The following is a 25,271-nucleotide window of genomic DNA, read 5'->3' as shown; positions in this document are numbered from 1 at the left end:
GCCCGCGAGCTCTTATGGAGGCTGCGACACTGTCATCCAACAGGTGTGGAGGTGTACTACTTCCGGTGGGTGATTTCAAAATAAACGCAGTAATGCTTTGGATCCAAAGTCTAATCCTGTCCTCATTATGTTGTATTCTTTATCTACTCATTTAGCCAAATACCATGTTTTCTTCTTGTTTTTATATATAATAAATAGCTTTGCAAGAAGTGTGGTGACACAATACTTTAATGTATCAAGGGTGTGGAGGAAACTTCTGAAGGCAAACACTGACGGTTTATTTGGAGCTTCGGCCGGAGAATTCACAAGACATGTCACGGGCCACGGTCTGACCACACGGCTGAGATGCCACCATCAATTCTGAAGACCCCTCCTGTAGCTCCAGGTTTTAGTTCAGAGTGTAATAATCAACATTCTTCATTATAGACTAAACAGCTGAGGACACTGAATCACATTGGTTGTCTGCGTCAGAGGGCGAAAGTTAAATATGTATACTGAATTATTCCCTGACAAAGGGAATATGTTTAAGTATGTTATCAAGTGCTATGGTCAAATAAGCTAAGGACAGAAAATGTATCTACAGGTAGGCCTAAGTGTTATTCAGGAAATACATTTATCAATTATGAAAAGCTCACATTTCCTTTAGCTTTCCGGTTTTAAATCACTTTAAGCGGGATATGTTTTTGTTTTAATTAGAGTTTTTGTATACAGAATTAGAAATATTTGGGCTTTGATTTGAATTTCAGATGCGGGAAAAACATGCAATTGGAAGATGTCCTAATTTATCAAATTGCTGCATTCCTGCAAAACAAGAAAATGATATGATGTGCACATTTTTAGCAACACTTTTACTATTGTACACTATTTTCCTCATTTCCTGACTGTTACACTGATTTATTTTAAATATTTATCTTACTATGTTCATTGTTGTGCACATTATGATTGCTCTGAGAATTTCTCTCTATGTTGTGTCTTTAAGGCACATTAGCAAGCATGGGCGAATCCAGCTTTAATTTTGAAGGCCTACTTTTGAACTTCCGGTTGCATTCTCGGAGATTTACAGAGAGGGAGTGCGATGAGGGAGAAAAGTGAGACGTGCTGGTTGTAATGTTTACTATGGGCCTTTCTCACTTCTCTAATTCCCCTCTACTCCTATCCTCGACGAGGGGAAATTAGTGAAATGAGAAAGGGCTATGAGAGGGAGGAGGGGGGACTCCTTACTCTGTTACACACCAACACATTGTCATTATAACCTTTACTATTTAATGAAATATTGTTAATGATCATTTCAAAAATGTTAACCTAAATTCTGGGGAAATAAGGTGCATAATTCCCAAAATAATAACACAGAAACAGAAACGGTATGTCTATAAGCTTAACATATATGTTATGTATCAATCAGTTTAACAAACTCGTGTTTTCTATTGATTCATTGTAAATAAAGTAAATAAATAACCTCCACTCTAGTACGTGGTCACTCATCCAGGCTACGTGCCCGCCCACTGGGCGTGCCCGCCGCCATTGAGGACAGCACGAGCAGCATGTAGCCCTCGTGCTGCAGCTGCCTCCCTCCTATCCGCGAGGAGGTAAACAGAGGACGTGACGTTCACCACGTGCAGGGAAACACTGAGAACAGCTGGGCTGCTGCTGCACGGGTTACTACCATAGGTTACTACTCCAGGAACATGTGGTGAAGTCAAATCCGTATATTCTGTTACATTTACTAATTAGGTGTAAAACAATTGAATCAGTCACTTAATCCAAGTAACACAGAATAAAGGTGACCTAATTACTTTCAGTTAGCTACTTCTGGATTACCTCAATATCAAATGCAAAGCAAATAAATACACGAGAAAATACTTATCAATAAGATGCTTTTTTTTTTTACTTAAGTGTATTATGCAAGACAACAGAGCAATTAGAAAAGAAGACACCAATGTGTTATAAACATACAGTAAGTCTCCGATTCCTCCTTTTACAACACACAGAATATGCTCTTTTTAGTTTACAACAATATAGTATTTTTTAACATATCACATGTCAAAAAGAACACAATCATTGCACGTAAAGGCAACATATAGGCCACATGATTCTGTTTGGATGACAGAATGAGCCAATGGTGTAGATTACAAAGTCTGTAACTGTAAGTGAACACCGTTACCTTTTTTTCTATCCAGATGCATGTATTATGTTACTCCCCAAGTCTGCTCATATGATTTATATTTATAGATATTCTTGATGCTAAAATTAAGAGCGATTCAGGAATGAGTCGTAACACCCTGAAAATAGTTGGTTCCCTCGTCCTTAAAGGTGGTATGTAATTCACTTCAGAAACACTTGTTGTTATATTCCATGGAATGCTCTTAACATCCTGATAGCAATGAATACATTAAATGCTTTGACAATAAATATACCAAAATGTCATCTGAGGAAGCCGTGGCGCTGTAAAAAGCACGACCAATCATCTGAGCCGGCCCGGCTAAAGTAGCTGGATGGCCTACCTGCCTGTCAGCCTTCCATCTGTGCAAAGACTCATCCTGCGCCCTCATTGGTCATGTGCACATTCGTATGTGTTGGAGGAGGGGCTCTGTAAGGAAGTCTGAAGGAAGGGGCAGATTTTTTTTGGTTGTGTACTTTCAAATTCTAGCGCCCTTGAGCTGGTTTCTGCATTCTTACCTACCCTACCTTTAAGTCAACTATTTTTTTGTATATGTTTTTGTGGTAAGATGCCTGAAATAAGGTCTATGGTTAACACAGGCTAAAGAGATTTTCACCTTTTGTTGTACAACATAAAATATGTCGGTAAATACCCCACTGGTGAATTAAAAAAAAGATGTTGCTAACAAGTGTCTAAATGAGACGACTAAATGTCATCACGCCCAACATTAGCCTCCTTTAGCTCAGCGGTGGTGACGTGAAGTCATGTGACCGTGCTGTAGTTCCTTTATAGCCCAACGTTAGCCACCTTTAGCTTAGCGGTGGTGACGTGAAGTCATGTGACCGTGCTGTAGTTCCTTTATAGCCCAACATTAGCCACCTTTAGCTTAGCGGTGGTGACGTGAAGTCATGTGACCTTGCTGTAGTTCCTTTATAGCCCAACGTTAGCCACCTTTAGCTTAGCGGTGGTGACGTGAAGTCATGTGACCGTGCTGTAGTTCCTTTATAGCCCAACGTTAGCCACCTTTAGCTTAGCGGTGGTGACGTGAAGTCATGTGACCGTGCTGTAGTTCCTTTATAGCCCAACGTTAGCCACCTTTAGCTTAGCGGTGGTGACGTGAAGTCATGTGACCGTGCTGTAGTTCCTTTATAGCCCAACGTTAGCCACCTTTAGCTTAGCGGTGGTGACGTGAAGTCATGTGACCGTGATGTAGTTCCTTTATAGCCCAACATTAGCCGCTTTTAGCTTAGCGGTGGTGACGTGAAGTCATGTGACCGTGCTGTAGTTCCTTTATAGCCCAACATTAGCCACCTTTAGCTTAGCGGTGATGACGTGAAGTCATGTGACCGTGCTGTAGGTCATTTATAGCCCAACATTAGCCACCTTTAGCTTAGCGGTGGTGACGTGAAGTCATGTGACCGTGCTGTAGTTCCTTTATAGCCCAACATTAGCCACTTTTAGCTTAGTGGTGGTGACGTGAAGTCATGTGACCGTGCTCCTGTAGTTCCTTTATAGCCCAACATTAGCTTCCTTTAGCTTAGTGGTGGTGACGTGAAGTCATGTGACCGTGCTGTAGTTCCTTTATAGCCCAACATTAGCCACCTTTAGCTTAGCGATGGTGATGTGAAGTCATGTGACCGTGCTCCTGTAGTTCCTTTATAGCCCAACATTAGCCACCTTTAGCTTAGCGGTGGTGACGTGAAGTCATGTGACCGTGCTGTAGTTCCTTTATAGCCCAACATTAGCCACCTTTAGCTTAGCTGTGGTGACGTGAAGTCATGTGACCGTGCTGTAGTTCTTTTATAGCCCAACATTAGCCACCTTTAGCTTAGCGATGGTGATGTGAAGTCATGTGACCGTGCTCCTGTAGTTCCTTTATAGCCCAACATTAGCCACCTTTAGCTTAGCGGTGGTGACGTGAAGTCATGTGACCGTGCTGTAGTTCCTTTATAGCCCAACATTAGCCACCTTTAGCTTAGCGATGGTGATGTGAAGTCATGTGACCGTGCTCCTGTAGTTCCTTTATAGCCCAACATTAGCCACCTTTAGCTTAGCGGTGGTGACGTGAAGTCATGTGACCGTGCTGTAGTTCCTTTATAGCCCAACATTAGCCACCTTTAGCTTAGCGATGGTGATGTGAAGTCATGTGACCGTGCTCCTGTAGTTCCTTTATAGCCCAACATTAGCCACCTTTAGCTTAGCGGTGGTGACGTGAAGTCATGTGACCGTGCTGTAGTTCCTTTATAGCCCAACATTAGCCACCTTTAGCTTAGCGGTGGTGACGTGAAGTCATGTGACCGTGCTGTAGTTCCTTTATAGCCCAACATTAGCCACCTTTAGCTTAGCGATGGTGATGTGAAGTCATGTGACCGTGCTCCTGTAGTTCCTTTATAGCCCAACATTAGCCACCTTTAGCTTAGCGGTGGTGACGTGAAGTCATGTGACCGTGCTGTAGTTCCTTTATAACCCAACATTAGCCACCTTTAGCTTAGCGGTGGTGATGTGAAGTCATGTGACCGTGCTCCTGTAGTTCCTTTATAGCCCAACATTAGCCTCTTTTAGCTTAGCGATGGTGAGGTGAAGTCATGTGACCGTGCTCCTGTAGTTCCTTTATAGCCCAACATTAGCCTCTTTTAGCTTAGCGATGGTGATGTGAAGTCATGTGACCGTGCTCCTGTAGTTCCTTTATAGCCCAACATTAGCCTCTTTTAGCTTAGCGATGGTGAGGTGAAGTCATGTGACCGTGCTCCTGTAGTTCCTTATAGCCCAACATTGACTTTTTAACAAGTTAAGTTTAGATTGACCTTTATATAGATTTGACCATTTACTACTTTTCTGTGAATTGTATGGTAGATGCAGCTCTACTCTAATACTAGCTTCAGTTATTACTGTAAATATTATTGTCAGCTGGTGTATCAGTCTTATCAGTATTATTGTCAGTAGCTTTCTGCAGCAGAGACACTTTTTGACCCCGCCTGTTGTGTTCAAGAACATCTGTAGGAGAAACAACCCTTTATCTGATTACATAATACTTACTAAGGGGAGTTTATGGGTTATTAAAAGATCAGAAGTGTCACATCGCTCCCTGGAAACGGCGATACTCGCTCCCTGGAGAAATGCGAGGGTGTACGTGAGGATCCACATGAGGTAATCGCCTTCCGAGGAATCAGGACCTTCTGTAAACTGGTTTCAGTGTAAACAAAGCTCAAAATAGCCGTGACACAGAGAGCTAAAGGTCAGAAAGTATAAAGAAAGGCAAGGTTATTTTGGTAAATTCTGCTTTTTTCTTTCAATTTGGATGGACGCCATTTGTATGACAGCAACTATGCAATGTGTTCACCTATAAATACATTTATACACACCTAATTTTACATATATTTGGGTTATATTGGGAGTCTTTCCGACTTGCAAGTCCTTTGAATATCAGGGGATTTTATTTAGATCCAACAGTATTTTCTATGCGTTTTTGCTGACATGACGGCGGTTCAAACTCCAGTAGCAGCTTGTTTTGTATACGTGAGAAAAGCTTCATAGTCTCAGTTAACCAGTAACCAGGCCTCTTGTTTCCATCTGATCCGCTGCCAAAGCGAAAGGGAAGGAACGATTCCTTGGAAGTGAGTTGTAATCAGAGCGAAGCCGTTGACACGTGAGTGATGGCTTTTTAATAAGGAATGGAGATTCAAGCTGCTGATAGCTGATAATAAGGAGATTACAGTTTAGGACGGCCATAATGTGTCATGTTCAGATACAGCATTTGCTTCATTTAGTTTTTTCGTATAAATTAAGTGTCTTTTGCTAATGTTCAGTTGAAAACATATATTAAAAATACAAACTGTGTCACGGCTATTTTTGATTGTTTTCCAAAATAGTTTGTTTACTATATGCATAGGATTTACACATCCTCTCTCAGTAGCTATACATCCTGATACATAATACACATTTCTTAACGTGGGGTTTTCAAATTGTCATTGTTCTGCCGACCATGGATAAGATTTGATTAACAACAACAAACGTTATGTTACTTTTGTAAGAGCAAAACACAAAAAGTGGTAATTCTTAACAGTTAAAGGTGGTAGGTAATTCACTTCAGAAACACTTGTTATATTCCATGGAATGCTCTTAACATCCAGATAGCAATGAATACATTAAATGCTTTGACAATAAATTCATAAAAAATAAAAAATCTCATCTGTGGAAGCCGTGGCGCTGTAAAAAGCACGACCAATCATCTGAGCCGGCTAAAGTAACTGGATGGCCTACCTGCCTGTCAGCCTTCCATCTGCGCACAAACTTATCTCGTGCCCTCATTGGTCATGTGCACGTTCGTGTGTGTTGGAGGAGGGGCTCTGTGAGGAAGTCTGAAGGAAGGGGCACATTTTTTCCGGTTGTGTATTTCCAAACTATAGCGCACTCAAGCTGGTTTCTCCATCCTTACCTACCCTACCTTTAAGCAGCTTTTTATTTAATGTTGTATTTATTTCACTTATTATCTCCCTTCATTTCAAAGTGTGCATCTTGCAATAAAGTCAGATGCTTGTTATTATTATTTTTCTGACTCTCCAAAATCCAGGTTCTTTCCAGGCCAACAACCGGGCTGAGTATGCTAGTAAGAGAATCGCTGACAACTACAACAAGATGAACATATTTGACCGTGATTTAATTGTAATACACGTTTCAAAATGATGCCGAAGTAACAACATACTGATACCGGTTCGTAAAAACCATGAATGAATGCTTTGACCAGTCTGCAGACAGACGGCAGGCGAAACACCTTTTAAAAATGCGTGTTTTCTGAATGGTGCTTGGCTAAGCTAACGCAGTATATGCTCCGACTGTCCACACTCACAACAACGGCCTACAGACATAAATAAACCAGCGACTGTATTCGTGACATGACACAGACAGTCTGTGGTTTGTACTTGTTTAACTTGTGTCTAGTTTCTGAACAGATCTGAGGAGCTGTGAGCTCTGAGGGCTAACAGCTAACGGCTGATGTTGGTTTTGTGTTTCTCATCGAAGATGACGTCACGGCTCCGCCTGCACTGCGTTACTATAGTTACTGCCCCAGTTCCTAAACTGTAATGGAGACGCAGCATAAAGTGAGCCTGGCCTAATGAGGCCTAGCCATACCGTACTAAGCGAGACCCCGCAGTGGAAAAGCGTCATAAGTTATCTGAGTGGTCTCAAACGTTTTTTTAGACCACTCAGCGCCTGCTAAAATCTCGCCTAGGGCAGCAAATTGGCTAGAACCGGCCCTGAATCCAGTAATTGATATATGATCTAGAAATGTTGCACTACATATAACGAGAAACAATATTTGTTGTTACTTTAACTATATGTTGATGGCAGATAATGGACATTCTTTAAAGTTCTAACCTAATAAATAAATACATTTAATTGTCTGCTGGGAGCTTCTTTAAGAAAACATGCAAACAGCTGCTACTTTAAAACTGTATATTCAATGCTGTCTTAAAGGTCCCATGTCATGCTTTTGTGGTTATCACCCATCCCCTTGTGTTTAATGAAGGTTGTTCTGCATGTGAACGGTCTGCAGAGTCACAAACCCTCAAAGTACACCCTGTAGGGAGTAAAACTCTAACACAGAAGACCTGTCTATGCTAGTCACACACACACACACACACACACACACACACACACACACACACACACACACACACACACACACACACACACACACACACACACACACACACACACACACACACACACACACACACACACACACACACACACACACACACACACACACACACACACACACACACACACACACACACACACACACACACACACACACACACACACACACACACACACACCTTATAGGACAGAGATGAGAAACCAATGTGAGTTTGGAACATTGAACAATGTAAATCTATTCTAGTAGACCTCAACAATGGAACTATGATCAGTAGAAATGGCCATGACACGGGACCTTTAAATAAAACACAACCATCTAGTGTCTAATTAAGGCAATTACATTTCTCAGATACATGTTGTGTGTTTATCAGTTTTTCTGCATGACCTTTAGAGGCTTTTCACTATGAATTATTTTGAAACTGAACCAAAACAACATCTCACTACAAACATACATTTAGGACCGTATATGGCAGGGAATATAAAAGAGATTAAACTGACATTTGAGAGATTGAGGCTACTACAAACATTCTCAAATAGTAAAAGGTAAGAAAGATGTCCTTGTGTTGGAGGTGTTGGTGTTCAGAGTAGAGTACAGACACAGCATCACAACATGTGCATGCGGTACAGACTGTTAAATATAAGCTCTTACTTTGAATTCCCTTCATCACAAACACAAACGTAACATGTGTGATATGTCACCTGCACTGATCACTAGAGTACAGCAAAGTCACCTCAGGTAGAACCAACATCATTGATTCTCCCTTTAATGACTTCAGGATCAAAGAACAGTGTTTAGTAGTTTCCAGAAACCACATATTTTATTCTCTTCGCCAACAAAAACTTTACAAATATGTATACAAGAATATATACACACAATTTAGAGAACGGTTCAGTTTTTTAAAGAGGGATATCAGTAGTTGTGCACACACACGTTAAAAAGGTGATTATACATAAAAGTGGAATTTTATAAACATTTATCGTTTTCTGTACAAAGAGGACACTTGTGTGGGGTGGGCCTGCTTCAGTGGGGTCATTTGAATCCTCGCTGAAAGCTACGTTTCAAGGCAAGACTTTAAGGTTCACGACGTGAGATGGATGGCAATGAAACCTCCGCGTGTTTACGAGCAGCTGCAGCCAAAACTACAAACAGAGAAATAATTAGAGCTTCCACTCTGCAGGGAGGGGCCGTCTGACCCCCTCCAGCCTGCTGTTAATAATGACTCCATCTCCCAGGCTATACTTCCTTTTAAGCCTGAGTTATATTATTGTGAAATGCTCATTAACGTCCCCCCAAATGCCCCCATGTTTGGCTACTGGTGTACCTTTGAATCTTTGGCAAGTTAAAATTACAAGAAAAGGAACACCTGATAAAAAGGTAGATTCTGATTGGAGTTTTATTTCCAGAGTAAAACAATAAACTAAATCACAATTATTTACAATAAATATAAGACAGATCTCATATCTCAGCCCCCCCCCAGATTACACGCTATTTACACAACCTGCCCGTCTTTCTGAAGCGGGAGAATAAGGATGGCTGAAGCTGCTCTGACTTACTCGCCCGAAGCTCCTGATGAAATAATCTTATTTGGCTCGTAAAGGAGTATCAAGGACGTCGGCCTCTTTGCAAAAAACTCTAAGACAACATTGGTTTTCATGTCTTAAAAAGGAATAAAAGAAATGGTCTAATCAGTCTTTAAACAATCATGTAATCAAACATTTTGTAAAAACAGTGAGCTTGATTTAAAAATAAAAACAAGTGAAGGAAACCGAGCAGCCTTCGAGCCCAACGCTGTTCACAAGATGCTCCAACGTGACCTCAAACACGATGTTCAGAGCTTTGACCTTTGACCTTTGCTAGGGAATAGGACAGGAGGAGGAGGAGGAGGGAGGTTCTGCCTCGACATGGCTGGAAACGATCCCCGCTTCGAGCCCTGGAGAACGCAGACAGGAAGTCAGAGGGGACCGTTGGAGGGAAAGAGCTGGTCCTCGTGTCACTGGACGACCTCGAAGTAGTGCAGGATGGCCATGATGTGCTGCGGCATGAAGACGTAGCCGGTGTAAACAGCCATGCCGGCCACTGAGATCAACAGAGAGTCTGAAGGAGAGGAGTTAAGGAGGAAGTGACCAAGGAGATGTAGGTTTCTACAGCAGGAAGCATTATATACAATCTGGAGGAGGCGGGAACATAACTGTTATTTTATATATCACAGCTCTCAGATATATACAGAGCCTGTCTCTGATTGGCTGAAACACCAAACAGATCATTGCAGCATTACCCATAATCCCCTCTGTTTCAGCCCTGTTTCCAAAGTGCTGATTCTCTGTCTGTTACTTTAGATCAGGGGTGGGGAACCTCCGGCCTCCGGGCCGTATACGGCCCGCGAGACCATTTGGTACGGCCCTCGAGGTAATTTATAAACACACGCAAAAAAGAAAGAAATTCAAGAAATCTAGACCGCAAAATAATTAAACAAGTTTGTTTTTCCTGGCCAAGTTCAGGGTCCTTGAACACAACACGAGCCTAATGTGTCATCACGTGGTATATGTCTCGTCTGACAGGAGTGTAGTTCTAACGGAGAGCACCAGAACGCGGCTCCGGGCCGGGACTTCACAAATGTCAGTACCCATAAGGAGCCGTACACATGCCGCAGCTTTTGCGTGGCTGTGTCTTTAGTTGAAAGCCCAGTGGCGATCTGTTCATCTGTCATACTGATCATACAGTCAATAACTTAGTTGTTATTAGCATCTGGTTAGCTAGCTATGCTAACAAATATAAGAAGCTTTTTCTCCAACCAGTGAGGTAAAGGCACATCTTTATATGATCATTATAGTTATAGAAAAATAAGAGAATAAAGTAAACAGGTATAAAATACTAATATGACGGTAAAAAAAAGTTGTTATTAATAAACAAGAATACAGTTTGAAAGGGAAGTGATTTGTAAAATATCCATAAAGAAAAAAATCTGCTTACAGTCTCAAAGTGCACCAGATTGATGCTTTTAACTTCAACATTTAAAAGAAATCTTCCTGGTGATGCTTTTATTTGCCAGCATGTGTGACCTAAGTTTGACATCGTCTGTCCGGACAATTCGACCTATTTAACGTTATTTTGCATATAGTCAAAGGTAAGTTAGAACTAAAACAAAGTGTTAAAAACTCTCCAACACATTAGCTCGTAGCCTTTAAATCAGCAATCAAGATTAAATGAATTGTTTGTTGTTCTTTAAATATATGTTTGAGTGCTGTTCTCCTCCTCCAGCAGTATAAAGTCAATCAAGCCAGGCTCCCCTTAAAATCATATTTATTAAATGATTTTGATTTTGATGACACTTCAAACTAGTTCGGAACCGTCAATAACTTTTGATTCAGTGACTACAATTTAACGAATACAATCCCTGATCGGTACATTATGGTCATCCATCATTAGTCTCTGATAGTGTTACGTTATTATGAGAGTGCTCTCATACTTATTTTCACTAAATGTTTTTCTACGGACGAAAAGTTTATTATTATTCCGCCGACTTATTTTGCCGCGCTTCTTCTCCCGCATTGAACATCGCAGAAACTCCGTTCAAACATCAAAACGTTCAGCTCGGTCGGGAATCGATGGCTATTACTTTTCTCATTCATAACTTTCATAATTCCAGAGATACATCCCATAATTCATCACATTTGTAACATTGAAGTCAATGGAGAAACTCTTCAACTTCAACAAATCGTCATGCGACTTCAAACGCTAACTGTTCCTTCATACTTTCACTCAGAAACCTCGTTCCAACTTTAAAATGTTAAACATCTTTCTGACATTATTCGAGTAAAACAACTTTTAAATCTGATTCTTACTTTTAGAGATATTAACCATTGTTCAGACCTTGTTAAAGAGGTTTTCTTCAGATTTTAACATTAACTAGAGTGTGTGATGTCACAGCTGGAGGGTAAGAAATCTTGACATTTGCCTTAATATTTTAAAACTGCCATAATTCCCAAACCCTACATTCCTGAGACATCATTTTTGTATGACAAATGTAGAAAAACATCTCGTAGCTTGAAAAATGACATTAAGCAAAAATAATTAAACAAAATGCCTCTTGAGGGCATGAAGTGACAAAAACGTCCAACATTCCTCCATTAAAGCTCATTGTAATTTCAGGCAGATATTTCCTCACGGTAGCAGCAGCACCTTTTAGTTAAACTGCCAAAAAGGCAACATTATTAACCCGAAACTACACAACAATTAAACTTCAGATACTCAACTTCCTTGACATGCTTCACGTTTTGAAATCTCTCATTCAGAACAATGGAAACCTGTGATCTATGCATACCTCGTTAGCTCAACTATAAACACCTGTGTCATGGAACACGATGATGTCATCGCTCCACCTGACATGCTCAGAGCAGCAGACTTCAGATAGAGGTTAACGGTCCTGCCCTCAACAGCTCTACGGCAATTATGGGGTGTCATCATCATATGACGAAGAGAGAGAGAGAAGAGAGAGAGAGAAGAGAGAGAGAGAGTAATGTAATAAAACACAGTTTTCTCATAACTTCAGTGAAAATAGTACTCCAAACAGCCCAAAACTTCACAGGTTTGGTAACGATGCAGCCATCAACGCATCTAAGCGTAGTATGGTGTGTCATCAAATGCCGTTGCCATGGCGACAGACCACTCGCCATGAAACACGATGTCACTGTAAGTCGAATCGTCCCCCAATCTTCACTTGTATATCACCGGTCCATGCCTCAACAGCTCTACGCCAAATCTGAGATCTCACCATATGCCGTTATATCCATGGAAACGCATCTCTCGCCATAAAACATGATGTCGCTATAACTCCTATGCAAATGTTCAAAAAGTGCTAAAACTTCACCTGTGTGCTAACAGTCCGGCCGTGAAGACATCTACGGGACAGTTTTGAGATTTCTTCAAATGCCGTTGCCATGGCAACACAATGCTCGCCATGAAAAAAGGTTCTCATAACTTCAGTGAAAATGCTCCAAACGCCCCAAAACTTGACAGGTTTGGTAACGATGCAGCCATCAACGCATCTAAGCGTATTATGGGATGTCATCAAATGCCGTTGCCATGGCAACAGATCATTCGCCATCAAGTTAGTTCAGAAGTTTGCAGTTCAAATATTCTGCTGCTTTTACAAGCGTTTTTACTTTCTTTTCTTCTCTCATCACACATTCAAGCCCCCAGTGTTCATGTATCATTTCAATCTAAATGCTTCACTTTCTTCTTACACATTACATTTCAGCATAGCAGTTTAGAGTCAGCTTTTAGGCATAAAGCATTCCCACTAGCAATTTCTTCAGGAATTGTATTCTCTAGTTTGATTCTGAAATTGTATATATTTATATAAATATATACAAATATATATATATATATACATATATTTATATAAATATATACATATATATATATATATATATATATAAATATATATATATATATATATATATATATATATATATATATATATATATAAATATATATATATATATATATATATCAGTGGCGAACCATCAGGGCCTTCAAGGTATTCAGAGAATACCCTGGAACACTCAAAAAAATCGATTTCATTATATAAATGAAATGTATATAAAATGAATAAATGAGAATCGTATCTGTGTTGCTGATTTGTAATATCACAGTGTTACGTTGATTTGTTTGTCCTTCTCGGACCATGCACTACGCATTTCAGTGGTGGGGCGGCGGCGGGGTGTGTGTCTACAGAAGGTCCAGTTGTGATAGACACGGTTCGCCACTGATGCATATATATGTGTGTGTGTGTATATATGTCCGCATCTGTAGCCTGTTATTGTCTCATTATACCACACTGTCAATTAATTAAAAGTAAATAAAAATATATAAGTCATCATGAACCCATCTGTCCATCAGACAGAGGGCTGCTGTGCCTCCTGTCATCATTAATGGACGTCTCTTGAAAATGAACGCTCAGAGGAGAGGAGTTCTCATTTCTCTAACCGCCTGCTGCTTCCCCTCCTCTCTCCTGTGGTCGGGACTAAGTCTTGAGGATAGAGAGGCCAAGTCCCTCCCTTTCCGGTGGACCTCCATTGTCAATTTAAAAGATAATTTTGAAAGTCAAAAAATTAAAATGTGTGGTAAAACTGTGAAGTAACACTTTTATTTGTGTGAAACCGCTCAATGAACTACATCTCCCGTCTCACACCACACACCAGACGGCCGTCACGTTGGCACATTTCACTTCTTTCTTTCAGAATGAGGCGGAAAGTATTAAAAGAGGTGAAAATCCCTCCAAGTCTGGGCGTGTTGAGAGCTGTACACACACACAAGGGGAGTTAGTCGGTTCATAAGAGCCAGCATGCGGGACCGGCTTTACAAGGTGTCGGTGAGTAACACGAGTGTAACGTTAATGACATCACCTACGGGATTCTGGGATTTGTAGTCTTTCTAGTTGCGTATTTCTCATAGTCTTATATTTCAACAGTTTTACAACAAACTGTGACTTTTTTGACGTGGAAATGATTTGTTAAGATTGACAAACATCATATGTGTAATTCGTGGCACAATTCAAACGGGATCGAAAGATAATCTTTCTCTCTCCATTGGCTTCAATACATAATTTTTCTGAAATAAGGTCCCGTGGGTCGGAACTAGAAGGGCGGGACTTCGCCTCTCTATGGGAGTTGAATTAGAGAAATGAGAAACCTTCGATGTGTTATGTGGTGTGCGTAGTTTAATCTTTTCATATTTAAGTTTGTAGCAAGTAGTATCATTTAGTAAAAAGCCTAAATGAATGCCAACACAACCTCATTAGGATTATCAGGTAGAGAAGTAAGTGCTCTCTTCTGACCAATAAACAACACGTCATACTTCTTCTACAACTACAGGATTGGTGGCACCCTCGGTGGGCTCATTTTGACTACCATGAGTAGGGAGGCTGTGGCTCAGTGGGTATTGTGCTGGACTTCGTATCAGGGGGTAGCAAGTTCAAACCCCACTGCAGTCAGCATGTCATTGTGTCCCTGAGACACTTCACCCCAAATTGCTCCTGTGGGGATCGTCCACAGTACTGAATGTATGTAAGTTACTTTGGATAAAGGCAACGTGACATGTCATGTACTGTTGCAAACATTGGATATAGAGAGCACAACATGAACTTATTACCTCCACTTTGTACAATCTTTGGCAAATAAATAGGCAATCTGTCCAACCCAGATGACAGTCAACTTAAACTTCTAAATTGACCGAAATTATTTTAAGAAAGCCCACAGAAAGTTCAGATATTGCCATTTTCTGGTTAAAACTGCCATTTGTGATCCTGTAAATGTCAGAAATGCATCCTCAATAACCAAAAGAAAACTACTTCAAAGTCCTCCTGATTACTCACAAAGCCCTCAACAACCAGGCCCCCTCTGCCCCACATACCTGCTGCACCCCCACACCCCTTCCCCCTACCTCACAGACCTGCTGCACCCCTTCCCCCTACCTCACAGACCTGCTGCACCACCACACCCCTTCCCGCTGCCTCCGCTCATCAGAAGCCAACCTCCTATCCATCCCCACCCGCACCAATCACCGGACCTGGGGGGACAGAGCCTTCTCCGTCTCTGCCCCCTCCCTCTGGAACTCACTCCCACAACCCATCAGAGACTGCACCGACCCCACCACCTTCAAAACACTCACAAAAACACTTTTAATGGGTGATTGTTTTTGTATTGCTTGATTTTAAATGTAACTATATATATATATTGAGCACCTGTAAAAGCGCTAACAAAATTAATCTATTATTATTATTAAAATCAGCCACACAGAGAGTACAGATATTGTCATTTTCTGGTTAAAACTGCCATTTATGATGCTGAAAATGTCAGAACTGGACTCTGCATCCTCAATAACCAAAAGAAAACGACTCCAAAAACAAAACTGAAATACTTCTTCTACAACTATACGAGTGGTCTCTTGATTTGGCATTATTAAAGAATGAATACAATATTTGTTCTTGTCAAGAATACACCTCAAACAGCTTTAACGACTGGCAATATACGTATATGTCCTGCTACAGTAGATATGTATATATATAATTACTGTTAATTGTTTTATTTGTATAACTTGTTCTACCTTTTAATTATTGTAATGCTAGAAAACATTGCTGAGGTAACAAGCTAATGAATAAATAAACGACCTACCTACCTACCTACTACATTATACACACGCAAAGTATATGTAGTTATTCAGTAAAAAAGTTAGTGCATTATCAGAGCTAAAAGCCAGGTTAGCTCTACAGACGTTGTAGCTACAGTTAGCACATTAGCTCGTTTAGCTGCAGTTGTTTGTCAAAAGGATACTAAACACCGTCCTCTCCCAGGGCTCCAGCATGTACAGCGCCGTCACCAGAATATACTGGTAGTAAAACCACGATAAACTCTTCCAGCAGTCTCCCAGAGCCATAGTTATTATAACTTTTACCAACGCCGACTTCTGTTTCTTTTTATCTCAATGTTTCTTGTCCTCCTTTCTGCGTGAGATGACGTAACACATAGCATAACGTAACACATAAGGTGCTCGTTTCAGCCAATCAGAGTCCGGCGTTCGGGCGTGCGCATGTGACGTAGGCTAGGGAGTTCCAACATTCGGGAATCAGAATATTTTTTAATTTAATTTACTCTCAATTCATCGGTTCGTTTCAATTGTATTTCTTTCTTAAACCAGTAAATGGAAAAGCGACTGCAATATTTTTTTGTTTTTTACTTTAATAAAAAGGCCAGAGGATCTTTGGAACGAGGCGGAATTCCCGGAAGTAGTTTCCAAATAAAAAAGCCCTGGTCTGATAAACGCAAAGGAAGGACTAAACTACCAAAAACAAGAGTTGAATCTAGAGTCATATGATATTCTAAGTTCTTAAAACATTGATTTTAATTTCTAACAGTTCCTTTGATAGTGTGTGTGTGTGTGTGTGTGTGTGTGTGTGTGTGTGTGTGTGTGTGTGTGTGTGTGTGTGTGTGTGTGTGTGTTTCTTTCTTAAAGCAGCAAACAGAAATCTTTGCCCCCTTTTACATACATTTTTTTCAAATGTTACATAAAAATGTTTTTTAAAGTAATATATATATCACTCTTATATCATTCTTATTTTAATCATTTTTGGTTTTTGTTTTAGTATAATTTTTTTAATCAGGCTTTAATTAGGCTGTGGCTGTGAGGTACTGCAGTTGTTTTTCAGTCTGAAGGTTGTGGGTGCAATCTCCGCCATGCAGTCCTTGTTAAATTGTTAAATATCTGATGTCACAGCTAGAGTTAAGAAGAGTTTTAAAATAAAGAGATCTCAAACCTGCTAAAAAAAACATCCCTTTACTCAAACCTGTAATCTATTAAATACATGTTATCTTAATAATTTAATAAATGTTGTTCACAGAATACAAGGTTAGCCAAACCAGTTGTATTTATTTAATATAGTTCATTCAATGATCTATTTTATTATCATGTCATACTCGTTAAACGTTATACCTTGCTATTTGTGTATTAAATGTGGACAGTGGACCCCTAACAATGTATTGATCCATGAATTGACTATATCTGGACCATCTTTGTCATAGAAGTCCTCATATAGGAAATGCACAATTGACTCCCGTTTCTTTTAATAAAAGCTACCGTGACTTTCTGTTTGATAAAGTTACATGCCTTTAAACATTATGTCATCTTAAAAAGTTGGAAAGCCCACTCTACGTTAGGGCTGAACGATTAATCGATTTTCAAATCGCAAAGCCTGCGATTCTTTTTAAAACTTTTGTTGTTCTTCTTGTGTGTCAGTCACCCGCACCAATCAGAAGTGCTGTGCTCCACATGTACCAGCCATTGTTAACCAATCAGAAGTGCTGTGCTCCACATGTACCAGCCTTTGTTAACCAATCAGAAGTGCTGTGCTCCACATGTACCAGCCATTGTTAACCAATCAGAAGTGCTGTGCTCCACATGTACCAGCCATTGTTAACCAATCAGAAGAGGCCCATGATAGAAGGTGATAGACAGATTGATCCAATCACCTGCCAAGTATCTTTGAAAGTGCCTGCCCTTTCCAAATGGCTTCCAATGGAGCTTTAGATGGTTTGGTGAACCACCTGAGTCAGGTTAGTAATGCTCCATCACATGTTTCTATCACAGGGTGAATCTGAAACTGAGATTGACTTTAAAGCAACCCAACGGAACTTTCTTGTAAGTTTAGTTCTTTCACTCGTAGCTCTGGCTGCGTTGGTGCTAGAGGCGGGAGCACGTTGATGCGAGCTTCCTAGCCGGAGATATGGCCGCATTTTACAATAAACTTCCGTTGGGTCGCTTAAAAACAAATATCGCAAATCGAATCGCAATATCTGTCAGAAAAATCGCAATTCGATTATTTCCCCAAAACGTGCAGCCCTACTCTACGTCTCATATATTTTATTGGGCGTGAGAATATGTCAGCAGTTTAAATGTGACTACAGAAATGTCAAACACACGTTCATTTCGAAATAATGCCACCAACTTGTTAAACAGAATGCACTTGCAGGTTTATTAGGAAGTAAAGAATATCCCTCTCAGTACACGTTGTTCACAATTCTTTAAAAAATATATGGTTTCTAGGCAACGCACTTTAAGCCCCTCTTTTTGCCATTCATAAGCAGTACAAACACCTGTCCTACATAACATCCCATAATGTAGTGTCAAGCAGCTATAAGGACATTCTTAAGTGTTTATTAAGGGACAGTTTGTGTCAACAATTATAAACTCTCCTCTGAAGACATATTTAAATGATTACAACTGGAGTGTCCGTCCTCATGTATTTATTATGTGTATACTGATTATGAATGCCAAATAGCCAAGTTACCGAGCCATATCAAAAAGGGTTGAGTGTGGTGTTAAAACAAATTGAGTATCAATCAATATATCACAAGTAATAATAGACGCCTCAAATGTGGGTTTTATTTATGCGGTCCAGTACTGATCGTAGGAGCTGCAAAAAGGAGTTCCAGTTTCTGTGAGATATTTAAAAAGGTCACACATCGATGATATCCCGCTGACACTCCCGAGCTATTCAGATTGTTTCCGTCTCTTCAAGCAGGTCGAATAAACCAACGATGATATCAACTCAGAGTCTACATCGAATTTGATTCTGCCCTCTCAGCCAGAAATCATCAGTCCTCCTCCTCCTCCTCCTCCTTCTTCTTCAATCCTGTAGCTAAAAAAGCTGCAGTGAGGTGAACAGTCCCGGACAAACCCCCTGAAATAAAAGCCTCCCTGCCGGTGTGTCTCAGCAGTGGCTGGCCAGGATGTTGAAGAAGTGGTAGACCTCGTCTTTATCGAAAACGGCGACTTCTGTGGAGCATTCTGTGCACCAGACGGGGTGGTAGACCTCCTCAGAGTTCATCCCCGCGGGTTGAGGCTCCGGAGTCTCGTCAGCTATGCTTTCTGTTTCTGCTCTCTGTCCCCTCCTCCTCTTCCTCTTGCTGCGCTTCAGGTCCTGCTGGATTTTGTAGCGCAACACCTCGTCTCTCTTCACGATGCAGTTCATCACGAACATGGCTCGGTACTGCGTCTGGTACTTATCGTGCCTGAGAGGAAACACACAAAAACACTTCAGTGGAGGAAATCAGCTGAGGGACAGTTTGAACACAAAGGCAGCTGGGTAATCATCATTAAACCCTGCTTCTGTGACAATAGGTAATTTTCCCGTTTAGTTCCGTTAGTGCCAGGAATTTTGCGTTCACACCAAAAAGAGAATTTGGTTCAGAGAACTTTTACCCCAATTTTTAGTGCCTGCTAGAGAGGTGGTACTATCCTGGAGAGAAATAAGTTCCAATTTCTATTGGCTGGGCGAATTGCAAACCACGCCCCTTAAAACTCTGAAAAGTTTTTTGAAGCCGCCGTTGTATTTACTGTCATTAGCATTATTAGCATTAGCATTAGCCCAGCGCACCAACGGAGAGAGACTAACTTATGGCAACACAAAATAAAACATGGGAGCGGTGGAGATGAGGAGGTGTCGGCGTTCTGGTGATTTACTCTGAAGGCTTCAGTAGAAGCTGCTGGGAGTCCCAGCAGCTTCTACTGAAGCCAGTCCCCAACTCCGGGGACTTCCGGCCGGGGACTCCGGGTGGCAGTATACGCCGTGAAGTTGTTTGCGGCCTGCCAGTAAACCCAAAGCAGCAGAAGAAGAAGAAGTGACGTCAGCGGCTTCATTTGCCTAATCCTCCCTCAGGGACTTATTCCGGTGTGAACGCGATCTGTACTTAGCTCCATGGGGGAACTAAGTGCCGGCACTAAGTACGGCAAAGTACTTTGTGTGAAAGCGGCTAATAACTGTTTAGGACTAAAAACTAAAAACGTTATTATCTGATTCATTTATTTTTGATAGTGTTTAGTCTAAAGTTAACTTGCTCCCAGGTCTAATGCTCAATGGTCTTATTTGGTTCAACCAACATCCCAAACCCAAATCAATTCAGTTTACAACCTCCTTGGATTGGAGATGTTTAAAAGAAAAAAAAACTTTTGAAGGAGTGTTTGGAACTTGTTGATTGTATATTGACTGATTGATCTATTAGGAACTAGACAGTGGTAAGAAGTATTTATTTTAAAATTCTCAATAAAAATAATTGATTAGTCGCTGTGTATAAAATGATTTAGCGGCCGTTGTGATAAGTGGCTTTATGTTTTACAAGTAAAGTTTAGATTAAAGGTGCGCTACAATTTGAAAATACACAACCGGAAAAAATCTGCCTCTTCCTTCAGACTTCCTCACAGAGCCCCTCCCCCAACACACACGAACGTGCACATGACCAATGAGGGCACGAGATAAGTTTGTGCACAGATGGAAGGCTGACAGGCAGGTAGGCCATCCAGTTACTTTAGCCGGCTCAGATGATTGGTCGTGCTTTTTACAGTACCACGGCTTCCACAGATATTTTTTTTGTATTTATTGTCAAAGCATTTAATATATTCATTGCTATCGGGACGTTAAGAGCATTCCATGGAATTTAACAAAAAGTGTTTCTGAAGTGAATTACCGACCCCACCTTTAATGAATCATGGTAACTATTGACTTATTAAACTTCCAAATCTCAGAAAGGAATCGCTGAATGAAGATGATAAAGTACATCGTCTTAAATATCTTCCAAATCATATTTTCATGGGACTTGAAAAACAGAGGTTTAAGTTTCCACGCAGAGAACACAAATCATCAAAAGCCCAGCAGGTTGTGTCTGAGTTCAATCAGGTATGTGAAGGTTCCTTTCTAAAAAGGGAAAAAGGAGCACTCATTAGAACACCCCTCTCTGTTTGTTGGAGCTAATGTCCTCTGAGAAGCACATAGTGTGAAGCAGTATGTTCCGTTCAAAGACGCCTCAGGGCGGCACAAACAAACCCTGACTCTATAGTGTTTGTTGTTGAGGAGCCTCACCTCTGGCAGTCCAGGCAGAGCGTGGTCATGCAGGCGGGACAGTTGAGGACGGCGTCGCTGCTCGTTGCTCCTTGACCTCGACGAGCCTGCGACCGAGAGGCTGCAGACGCTCGCTTCCTGCCGGTGTACCTGCACAGGAGGACACGAGGAGGTGAAGAGAAACTCGACCGACTGCACGAACAGATAAAAGACTCCTTCTGAGCGTCTTACTGTGTCCTCCTGGCGTCCACCCAGGCCTGGTCCCTGTCGTCCTCCTCGGGGTCGTACAGCAGCTCGTCATTGGTCAGGATGGATCGCTGCTTCCTCCTCCGCCCAGTGGAGGAGCTACCTGCGGGACAAACGGGAATCTGAATCTAAATTGACGTTCATGAGGAAGACTTTATAATTGATGGGTAATGGGTTTCAGGCAGTGGGGAACATTTCTGCTTACTCTGCATATCCTCTCCCTCGGAGTCTGAGTCGAAGTAAACCTCATCGTACACCGTAGGGTTCGGAAGTCCAGGAGCAACAACAACAGCTGCTCCTGGTTCTCCTCCTGCTCCTGCTGCTGCGGCTGCTGCTGGAGAATAAACACACACACATCAGTAACGAGGACGCTGACCAGGAACCCAAATTATGATGTGATATGAATGATAATGGGACACATCGACGTCTGCAGTCACAGTGCCGTGGACTGTACTTAATGTGACTCTGATCCGGTTACTTATGTTGTGGCAGATATTTAAGTAAGCTTTCTTAACGCTAATGTTCTAATAGTCCGATTGCTCTGAAGATGGGAGGTGATATTCTATTAATGTTCACGTTCACACAGTCGGTGATTTCTGCCGGCCATCTTTCCTGCAACAGCAGCTTTTCTGTATTTCCTTTCTCCTGTAATATGAATTGATCGCTTTAAACTCCGCACACTAAGCTCTGATTGGTCAGCAGGCGGTGCTTTCACTGAGTTGAGCTCTTAGCCTGGAACCAGGCCTCTAGAGTGTGTTACCTGCTGTTGCTGGGGTCCATGTTCCCTCCAAGGTCTTGATGGTGGTGCTGAGCTCGGCCTCCATCTCTTTCTCGAACTCATCCTCGCTCGACGACTCGCTCTCCCCCGTCAGATATTCTCTGATCAGCTTCTTCTTCTGCTCCGGCGTCCCGTTGAGCAGCACCTCCAACTCGTCCTCCGAACTGAAAGACAGCGAGAGAGAAGATGAAACTTTTTTTTATCCCTGTGGGGAAATTCAGGCGACAGCAACAGGGTCAGAGTAAAACACAGGATTCAAATGCACGCTGAAGGCTCTTTGAGCATGTTGCAATTATCGGAGAAAATGGCTTAGGGCTCACTTAATTTATGCACAAGTACTTCTGCCAGTTGTGAAATGTAATTGACTAAATCAGTTACATTTCTAAAGCACTTTAAAAGGATATTAACATCTCTTCTACTGCGTGTGTATATTAATAGCGTTGACTTTTATGTATTTAACAAGCAGACATTAGCAATAGAAAAATAACTATATAAACCCGCTCAGCTATCATTTTTATTACCTGATTATAATAAGATGACTTCAATAAAACGCTACGTACAGATAAACAGTTTAACTTTATCATTATCTCCTGTATTCCAACAGTCGCTAGCTAGAAACCGTTCCCTGTCTTCAACGTGTTTGAGTTTGTTTACATGTTAGCATTTAGCTAGCTAGCCTCATGGTGCTCAAACTACACCGTTTTTTAAGCTTTTTTTATTATTTTCCAACCTGCTCTCAGCTCTCTCCTCATCGCTGGGCTCCTCGAGTTCATACGAATCAAACTCCTGTGGTTTGTTCATTTTTAACTGCTTAAAAAAGTCCAACTAAAGTGTTACGACATGAGCTAGTGACAGCGACCATGGAACGTTTACTTCCGGTTCTTCTTCTTCTTCTTTAGTAGATTAAACGGCTGACGGCCACAGGGAGAAAAACACTATCGCCATCTGTTGGAGGGACGAATACAACACATACAAAAAAAGATGATAACATGTTTTTCTAAATTAATTTAAAATAAATAATAATAAAATAATAATAATGATAATAAAAAAAAAGGTAAAAATTATATTAAATCAAATCTAAAAGATAATAGCAGAATTATCTTCCAGCCATAACCACACAATGTTTCACAATTATGCTTTTAAGGTTTTAACATTTTATTAAATAAGAAATGCTGATATTTGACGAAAAGACACAAATATTAATTAATCAAATACTCAATTTGAGTAAATACAAGAGCTGTTTCTTAGATATGTACCAATACAAGTTAAGACCAGTGGAACAAATAAATAATTTAAATATAATTGTTCCTGTATGTCATTCAAACACTTTCTAAATATGGTTTTCCTACCAATATTTAAAAAAGGCTCAGGTAAAACCATCTGTTAAACCTGTCTTGTATCAGAACATTTTGATTTGTTGCAAAGCACTGCAATAAAACCAATCATGGGACTCGTCATTAGCTTATTGACATATTCCCAAATTATGTATTGATATAAAGTGTTAAATGTGAAGTTCCTCTTTGATTTCCCGTCCCTGTTGAATCAGTAGCATCACAAACTGGATTCACTATTCTCACATCCTGACATGTGAGCCTGTCAAACTGCTGCTGTTACAACAAACCAACACCAAGTGGAGCCAACAGATCACACATTCACATCTCGTCTCTCAAAGGTCAGGGCCGCTAAAGATCCATCTGAAGGCCGAGTGCATGAAATGATAAATCAGTGGGGAAGGAATGGCTCAATGGAAATCTGATAATTGCTTTTACCACCCGAAATGTTGATCTTGCTGTTTACTTTGACCTTACTGTTAAAGTCAAAATGATCTTACCTCTGTACAGGGATGAAGATATGTTTTCTAACTGATGTTCAGGTCCTCATTCTTTACTCATCATGTTGTATTGACCTCAGACTCCTCCTGGGTTTCTCTGCCAGTTGAATCAGTCCTGAGATTTAATCAGAGCGATACAGCATCAATATATGGATTCAACAATCAGGGCCGTCCCTCCCTACAGGCCGATCATGCAGACTGCGTGGGGCCTCACCTTGCGGAGGGAGCCTCAACTGAGCCGCACCTATGCTAGACCCTCCAGAAAAACGCGATCAAAGAAATTGCCGCATAATAAGCAAAATGGCGCAGATTTTTAAAAGGCCGCATATTTATCAAAAGGCCGCATAATCCCCGCATTTTTCCACACAAAGTTGAGAAAAAAAAAAGTTAACTCGTGAAGTGGTGATGATGATGACGTGACGTCATCGCGTCACAGAAGGTAAACAACACCGTAGAGTGAACGTGTGGAACTCACACGAGAGAGAAAACACCAAGATGAAAACATCTGATCCATCTCATTTACCCACGAACATTTCAACTAAAGACCGGGCAAAGCAGCACCCCGATGTCTTTCACAAAAGTGGGGGGAAACTATTCTGCACCCCGTGCAACTGTGTGTTGGAGCATAAGTCTTAGAGAAAGTCGACGGTGACGACCCACTTTCATTCATTCAAACATTCGAAAATGCTTTCTGCTGCTGCGGACAAGAAAGCCAAACAACTCACTTCACCGAGGCATCAACCTCCAAAACCCTTTAGAGGACTACAAGAAACGAAGTGAGTATCCTACAAGATTGAAGCTGCAGATAACGAACGAGTAAATGAAAACAGAATGAGGCGGAGAAGTGTGTGTGTGTGTGTGTGTGTGTGTGTGTGTGTGTGTGTGTGTGTGTGTGTGTGTGTGAGAGAGAGTGATTAAAATAGCCCAATTGCTTTTACAATAAATAAACATTGAATGTGTTTAATTGAATAGGAAAGGGGTTTAACGTTAGGAGCAGGTTGTGTGTGAGAGAGAATAAATAAGACAGCCCAATATTTTAAAAAATATATATTATTTTTCGCCACTTTCTGCATATTTCGCAATTTCGCCGCATAAAACCACATAAAAACCCCGCATGTTTAATCTCATAATCAAGGATTTTTGCCCGCGTTTTTCTGGAGGGTTTTTTTCTGCAGCGCCACACTAATTGCGCCGCAGCGCTGCACG

General features: G+C 41.0%; 2 protein-coding genes across 5 annotated transcripts; both read right to left on the bottom strand.

Annotated features, from left to right (window-relative positions):
* Positions 1–8,605: 8,605 nt before the first annotated feature.
* Positions 8,606–16,336, bottom strand: sptssa (serine palmitoyltransferase, small subunit A). Its single transcript, XM_079693629.1, has 2 exons — positions 16,154–16,336; positions 8,606–9,914 (listed from the first exon to the last, which is right to left on the bottom strand). Exons 1-2 carry the CDS (start codon positions 16,254–16,256, stop codon positions 9,811–9,813), a joined length of 207 nt encoding a protein of 68 aa, XP_079549755.1. The 5' UTR covers positions 16,257–16,336; the 3' UTR covers positions 8,606–9,810.
* Positions 16,337–18,321: 1,985 nt separating this feature from the next.
* eapp (e2f-associated phosphoprotein) lies at positions 18,322–23,142 on the bottom strand. Of its 4 annotated transcripts, none has more exons than XM_079691448.1 (6): positions 22,965–23,142; positions 22,217–22,398; positions 21,662–21,787; positions 21,442–21,559; positions 21,232–21,360; positions 18,322–19,387 (listed from the first exon to the last, which is right to left on the bottom strand). In XM_079691448.1, the coding sequence occupies exons 1-6, from the start codon at positions 23,033–23,035 to the stop codon at positions 19,087–19,089; spliced, it is 927 nt and encodes a 308-aa protein (XP_079547574.1). In that variant the 5' UTR covers positions 23,036–23,142; the 3' UTR covers positions 18,322–19,086. The 4 variants fall into 4 exon arrangements, with proteins under 4 accessions (XP_079547574.1, XP_079547573.1, XP_079547575.1 ...); XM_079691447.1 differs by having other exon boundaries at positions 21,662–21,790; positions 22,965–23,139; XM_079691449.1 differs by having other exon boundaries at positions 21,442–21,584; positions 21,662–21,790; positions 22,965–23,124.
* Between the last annotated feature and the right edge of the window lie 2,129 nt (positions 23,143–25,271).

Source organism: Notothenia rossii (genome assembly GCF_949606895.1).
Source record: "Notothenia rossii genome assembly, chromosome: 7".
Classification (NCBI taxonomy): domain Eukaryota; kingdom Metazoa; phylum Chordata; class Actinopteri; order Perciformes; family Nototheniidae; genus Notothenia; species Notothenia rossii.
The sequence above is the reverse complement of the archived record's forward strand: the minus strand, read 5'-3'. Positions and strand labels throughout refer to the sequence as shown.